Here is a 6,963-nt window from a genome sequence, read left to right as displayed (position 1 = left end):
AATGTAAAAAAATCAAACCATATGTTTTCATTCTTTTATTTTTAAACCAAAAGCTATGAGTGAAACTATTGAATGTAATGTTGTTCTACAGGTATCAAGTCACATAAAGGTCATATGCTGTGTTGTAAAGAAAATAAAATCTAAGATACAGTTTGATGTCTTCTCATTAACATTCACTCGTCACGTATCTGTCATAGTTTACTGCAATCCTTGTCTTATCAATAGTCTTCCTTAGAATACTTTTTTCCTAACTCAGAGCTCTTATCTCTGAGTCAGACCTCAGCTGAGCCTGGTATGTTCTACCACTTTAGCTCCAGAACTTCAGGCCAACTTACATTTCTCTCTGAGTTGCTCCTCCCAGATTCTTGTAATTCTCTCCATTCTGATCAAAACTAGAGCAAATGGCTTTATTTTACCTTTTTAACCTCTATTACCTAGGAGCATTCTGTAACTTTCCCCCTCCAAAATCAGATTTAATATTGGTTTCACAAAGACTGCCCAGATTTCCACTTATGTCTAAACCCTTACGTGGGAGAGACTCATGCAGAAATGCAATTTTATAAAAACAGATTGGAACCCCCTTTGATCTGTGCTCACTCCTTACCTGAAAGCATGGACATGACATGCCTACTATCCCTAAGGGACAAGGGCACACAAATGTGGGAAGATTTATATCAAGAGCTACTCACTGAAAGGCTTAAGCTTTCTGGCTTTGCCTACATTTTACCATGTGGGTGATGAATATCTGAGTGAGAGGTAGAAAGAAAGACATACTAGGGGAGACAGGAAAATGGGTTAACTACAAAGTTGTGGATTTGAGATTTTTACTTTTCTTCTTTCATTGAGACAGACATTGATAGGAATAGTTAGTCCAGGGGTAATGAACTTAAACTTCCCACCACTCTCCTCTCTCCTGTGATGTGGTTGAGGAGAAAGGCTGCTGAGGGGAGGGTTCACAGGAGAGGAAGTTTAGTGGAAAGAGAGAAACAGAAGGAGAAGGGACAAAGGGGTTTGAGAAGAGGGAGAAGAACAAAGCAAGCCAAGGGAGAGAATGAGAGAGGTCAGGAGCCAGGGGGAGACAGTTGGCCTCACCTAAAACACCAAATACCTTCAGTGAAAGCCTTGAAAATAAGACCGTGCAAGAAGCACTTTAAAAAGCTACAACGTTCTCTTCAATACAGGGGCAAATGAGGAGAGAAAAGGAGCTAAGAACAAGGGGTGTGGAAAACAGAAGAGAGAAGAAGGAGAGGGCCAAACCTCACCTCCTAATTATTCTGCCTGAGGTGCTGAAAGCATTTCTTTATGAAGTGTGAAGTTTCAAATGAATCCAATTTCCTGGCATTGGAAACAGTGCCAGGGGCCGCTTACGAGAAACAAAATCTCTTTTTCCTAAAATGAAGAAAATTCCATTTGTCTATGAGGTCTTCTCCATCTTGAATAACCTAGACTCTTCTGCCATTCATTTACTGGACAACACTGTAACAATGGGAAAGACAAGACCAGGCGTGACCTACAGTTTAACATCTGTCAGAAGACCCTACTCCACTAACTCCAGCCAATGGCCCAATCTGTAAGTGCAGTGCCCAGGAACCACACACACCCGGAGCCACCCTCTTTTCCATCATAAAGTTGTGCAGAATATCTCAGTGAGATGATAGGGTTTGAAAAATGGTACAGTGTGTATTTCCCCAAGCACAGGGGAAAAGAGGTATATTTAATAAACAATGCTGCCATGATGGACAGCCGCTTGAAGAAAACAAAGCCAGGTCCTTACCTCACTCCATATACAAAAATAAATCCCAAATGGATTTAAATGTAATAAAAGAAGGAAGGCAATTTAGGATTTTGCATTATTTTAGAATTGGGAAGACCTTCATCAATATGATTAAAAAACCTAGAAGACGTTAAAAAAATAATAGGCATATCTTTTGATTATATAAACGTTTCAAAATCTTGTATAAAAAAAAATCCCATGAAGAAAGAGTAGGACCACACTTTGGTGCCAATGATCTTTGGATAATTCCACTCACTGAATTCAGGCAAAAGTAACCATTTAAAATGGCAATGTTGGATCTGAGGTTCTGACACTGCAAGGATAGAGTAAAGCATTATTGAAAACTATAGATACGTTCCATGCTTCCCTGCACTGCCAGGTCTGGCCACCTGTCTCAGGATCTCTCGCCCCATGATTTTCACGGTTGGCTGTTCTAACAGGCACAGGGGTTACTAGCGAGCCACAAATACTGTTGGACTATTTATCAGGTATCTCTCAGTCCACGTTTTAAGAATCTCAGAAGTGCTTGGAATTTAAAAAGAGTGCATGTGTGTGTGAATTATTTGTGTAACGAAGGAGGGGGAGAAGCATTTAAGCCAGAAATATTTACCCTCAAAACAGCTGTGATAGTATTATACCATTGTATTTTTTTTTTTACTAAGAATACATTTATTGGTTTAAAAAGTATATAAACATTTAATGAAGATATCCTTCATAAGAAGAATAAGGGAACAAGTGAAAATAAAAAACAGCCATATGGAAATGATGTCTGATTCCCCCTCCTCCATTCTAGAAGTGAGAGAAATGATAGGTACAGTGATGCAACCTTGCAAAGGGATTACTTCAAGTTTTTCACTTTTTTTTTTTAATAAAATGGCATCAATTGCTAAAAGCTTTATGACCTTTGTTATGCTACATAATACTGATACAAAATGTGATAGTACAAAGTTCATTATATATAATATAAGGTTTTAATATATTACATTTGTTTCTACATAAACAGACTATAAATATATGTGCCATAGCATGTTTTATAGTCATGGTTCCCAGCATCTCACACTATGGTACCAAACGAAAAATACATTTTCTTTTTTAAAAAGGAAAGAACAAGGGCAGAAACCAGTAGAAAGAGCTTTACATGTTAAAAGTCTAAGTAATACAATAGTTGTTATAACTTTGGCTACAAAGTAATTTTGAAATCTGGCTAATAATTACTCAGAGAGTGAACAAACCAGGTCAGCTTTTACTAGGGTGTAGAGGCCAAATTACTAGAATACTGACTGGCTGGGAGGTCAGGAAAATACTGAAGGGAGGGGGAAGGCATGGAGAGGGGAGAAGGAACAAGAGAGTAATATTCTTCCTGAAGCTTTGACACCACAGCTTGATGTTGAATCTACTGCATTCAGGCTCAGACGTATCACATCAGGACAGACATGTCGGTATTCATCCAGAAGAAACCAGAAGCTGGTTTACATAGTCAGAAATCTTCGACGCAACAGAGAGGCTGAGTGTCCTTTCTTTGTGGTGTCCTGAATAAAGGATCAGCCTGGGAGACAAGGAGCCAGAGCTGCATCATTTCCTTCCTGGGGCTTGGCCAGGAGACACGTAAGAGTCCGGAAGGAACTCTCATTAGGAGTCGGAAACAGCACAAGGAACTCTCATTTAGCCCAAATGGGAAGAGCACGCAACCTTCTAAAACCAGTCACGTCGTATGAAGCCTTTACGTTTCCTAACAGACCCTATGTCCACCTCCACCGGAGCCAACGCAATGCATGTGCAGGCTCCAGTGCATCCTCAAAGCAAGCCAGCATCTTCCTTTCCATCAATCCATTCCCCACACATAAGACTTGGCTCAGGACCCATCTCCTAAACAAAGCTTCTTAGATGGACTCAGTCCTAAAGGTCTTTCCCATCTTCAACACCTAAAGCACTTCCATTGCCTGGTTTATCTTCTAGTTTTACAGGTGTCAGCTCCCCCGGTACTGCTACTTCTTGGAGGATGAAGCCATTTCTTGAACTTCTTTTGCTGTAACCCCTGGGGTGACCCACATTAGGGGGCATCAGACATACTTTTTAAATGAATTTTAAAAAGAATAAGGTCAACACCGGGAGAAGACACAAACACATTCTTGGGTCACAAGCATCTTCTCAGGAAATGCCTAGAGGACTGCCTCCCTGCAGTCCAAGGTCCTTGCTTTTGAAATGAAAATCAAATGTGGCTACTTTCTGGTGGTGGAAAGAACAACACTTGAAAATCTGAGCAGCACCTCTCATGTGATTTCTAGGACTGGGCGACGTGGGTGCCCCCTTTTAAACAGGAGGGGAGCTCAGTGTGATCCCAGTATCAGGCTGGAGAATCTGAGCTGCACTGCCAGCTTGTGGTCCAATCTCTACCAGCTTTAAAAGTTCCGCCTCCTCGCTGGAGTACACAGTGGTGTCTGTGTCATCGGAGTGATACCCCGACTGGTAGCCGCTCGTCTGGTTTGAGCCTTCAGATGCCACAGACTCCTTGCTTTTGCTGGGCATCATTCCACTGCAGAAGAGATGGCAACCAAATGAGTCGGCAGAGAGAAGGGGGTTCTTTTGCATCTTATCCTAACCCCGTTCCCAACCCCGTGTGGGCTGGCATCTTCCTGGAGACACCAGTCCCTCTCCCTCCCCCTTGTTCATCAACATAGCAGCCTCACTCAGACAATGTCTATTTTCAGGTACTCGCGTGAATCTGGAGTTTCAGATAAGTCGTCTTATTCAGGTCCAAGTCTTTCAAGCCTGAGATGAGATAAAAGGCAGTTCTCCTGAGTTATGTGAAGGCTCCAACCAGTGGAACCTTTTTATGGCCTTGCAGATTGACAAGTTTGTATACAAGGATAGGAGCCAAAGGGACTCTTTCAGGATGTGGAGCGAAACTGGGATGCTCTGAAAGTCCACTAGTGCTTGCACCACACTGTCAAGTAAGGGATTACAAGGCCCGTGGGTGGTGTTAATAAAGTTCTTGTGCAACTTTCAACTTTAGTAAGTCGAAGCGTGTGTGTGTAATCAAGCCAGACATGTCAAAAAGTGCTTTTTACTCATCAAAACCACATTCTTTGGAAGGACGGTGGAATCGTGACAGACGGTAATCATGTCCAAGCTTAGAAAAAAAGCTTAAAAAGGCTTTCTGTAGCTTGGTGTAGGCTGTGTGGAGCTTAAGCCATTCTGAAGTGTGGGTTTTTTTGCCCCCTTAGTAGGTGTTTTACCAAGCTATTCATGTTAAAAACTGCAAAAAAAGGATTTGATTAACTCCGTGTTCATATATGGTTTAAAAGTTATTTCAAATGACTAGATATCCATTTTTTCTTTCAATCCAACCTCAGTAAAATGAGCTTAGTGTCTCAGACAATGGCATGGTACCTATTCATTGCTGAACAAATATATTTGAATCAGTGAATGAAACATATGATCGGCTCTCACAGTCTCTCATCCTGGGCCTATGGCAGACAATGAAATGGCACAATGGCACATTTTAATGGGTTTGTTTGTTTTACATGACCATCACTCGGTACCAAGAGTGGTCCCATTTCATCCAACAGTTCGATTATAAGTAGATCAAAGTCTTCTCTATTCTCACCTAGAGTGAACCTGCTAGCAAATAAATAACTACTCTGAATCCCAATATTCTTATAAATACAGAATCTTATTTATTTGTTAAGTTAAAAGCAGGTGTATCTACTCAAAACAGCTACGAATTCCTACAGAATCACATGGAAGAAATATTCAAAACCAAATTCAGCGTTTTTCCCACAATTAAGTACTTAATAATTCAGCCAAAAATATTTAAGTATCTTAAGCAAATAGATAATGGCTTCTTTATACATTATATTTCATAAAGACAGGTGTACCCGTTGCTGTTCAAGTTTGAAAATTCTTCAGAGTAGAGTGCACAAAGATTTTAACTATCTCCACAGTTTTAAGGATCACATCCAATGACCTCTTTTTTACTTAGCCAGTACCACACAAACCACTGACCATAGTAAATATGCTCAAAAATCCCCTAGTATTCATAAACTCTCATGAAAACTGACCAAATCCTCTTAGTTCAGATTCTTTTTTAGACTTGCCAGGTAATTAGTTTGATTTGTTTCCATTCTTTATTAGTTAGGTTGATGCAAATTTGCCCAACCCACGAAGACACAAAAAGGGAAAACTCTGCACCTACACTCTAAGTCCTAGGTTCCTTCCAAAAGTTCCTGTTGAAATTTGTCCTTCTATTTCGGCTGAGCCTTACCTAAAAGATGGGGCTAATTTGCTTCTGTCTTCCAAGGTTTTCAGCTCTTCGGATGCAAGAACCATACCACTGTCCGTCTGGTTGTCCTTTTTAAGAGACAATGAGATGGCACAGTTGATGGTGTACACTGAACAATTACTTAATTAAACTGATTTCCTAACCCATCTATCGGACAACATTCCCACGTTCTGCAGAGGCAGGTAAAGGTATCATAGCCAGAAACCGTGCAGGCTATAAAAGGAAGTAACTGCTTCCAAGAAATAGATGCAGGCCTGGAAGAAGAGAGAAATTTAGGAAGAAGAAGCCGAGGAGACCCGTTTCTATCCCTCTTTCACAATGATGCTATGTTCGCTTGAGGGGAATTGGGCATGAAGCTGGATTGTCTTGAACCTTAGACCGGGGGCTTTGCTTATGGAGAAACCAAGGGGGCCCAATAAGTTCCATTGCTGTAATGACCCCATCACACATACCCTCAAGGACAGCCTTATAATGAGGCTTCAAGTCTCTAATGCTTAGGTTAATATTTATCTAGCTAATGTTTCACCTTTGGTATTATTTCTAAGACTATTTTTAAAAGATGTGCTTACATCTGGGATTACTTTTACTTCTGGTTCTTCCAACGGGATATCTTCAAATGTTTTTACACTGACAGGCCGGCTCTTTCGCTTACTGTTCTGCAGATACTGACTGCAAAAGAACAAATATTTATGTTTTAGTGGTGGTATATTTGGCTGCAGATTCCACAAGTGATACCTAAGTTCATTATCTTTCAACCGCAAGTTTAATAGCGACCTTCAAACATCCTTTGGAAAAAGAAAAACAAAACAAAAATCTTTCTCTGCTAGCACACACTGAAGGCTTAATTTCCTGTGAAAGCCCATTTAAAAGTATAATATAACTGAGGGGGCATAGATGAGCCCCTTTT

At 40.6% G+C, this 6,963-nt stretch overlaps 1 protein-coding gene across 3 annotated transcripts in view; it reads right to left on the bottom strand.

The window, feature by feature from the left end:
• Positions 1–2,483: 2,483 nt before the first annotated feature.
• Positions 2,484–6,963, bottom strand: part of KDR (kinase insert domain receptor) — a 44,526-nt gene continuing 40,046 nt past the window's right edge. Inside the window, exons 28-30 of one of the 3 annotated variants that reach the window (XM_082653973.1) lie at positions 6,626–6,725; positions 6,039–6,124; positions 2,484–4,307 (exon numbers count right to left, since the gene is read on the bottom strand). In XM_082653973.1, the coding sequence (XP_082510099.1) occupies positions 4,085–4,307; positions 6,039–6,124; positions 6,626–6,725 (409 nt within the window). In that variant the 3' untranslated portion in view covers positions 2,484–4,084. Of the gene's footprint in view, positions 4,544–5,620; positions 6,125–6,625; positions 6,726–6,963 lie in introns of those variants that run through there. The other 2 variants (XM_082653974.1, XM_082653975.1) reach the window with 2 other exon arrangements.

Source organism: Grampus griseus (assembly GCF_964374135.1).
Source record: "Grampus griseus genome assembly, chromosome: 4".
Classification (NCBI taxonomy): domain Eukaryota; kingdom Metazoa; phylum Chordata; class Mammalia; order Artiodactyla; family Delphinidae; genus Grampus; species Grampus griseus.
This window is presented reverse-complemented; position numbering and strand designations above follow the sequence as displayed.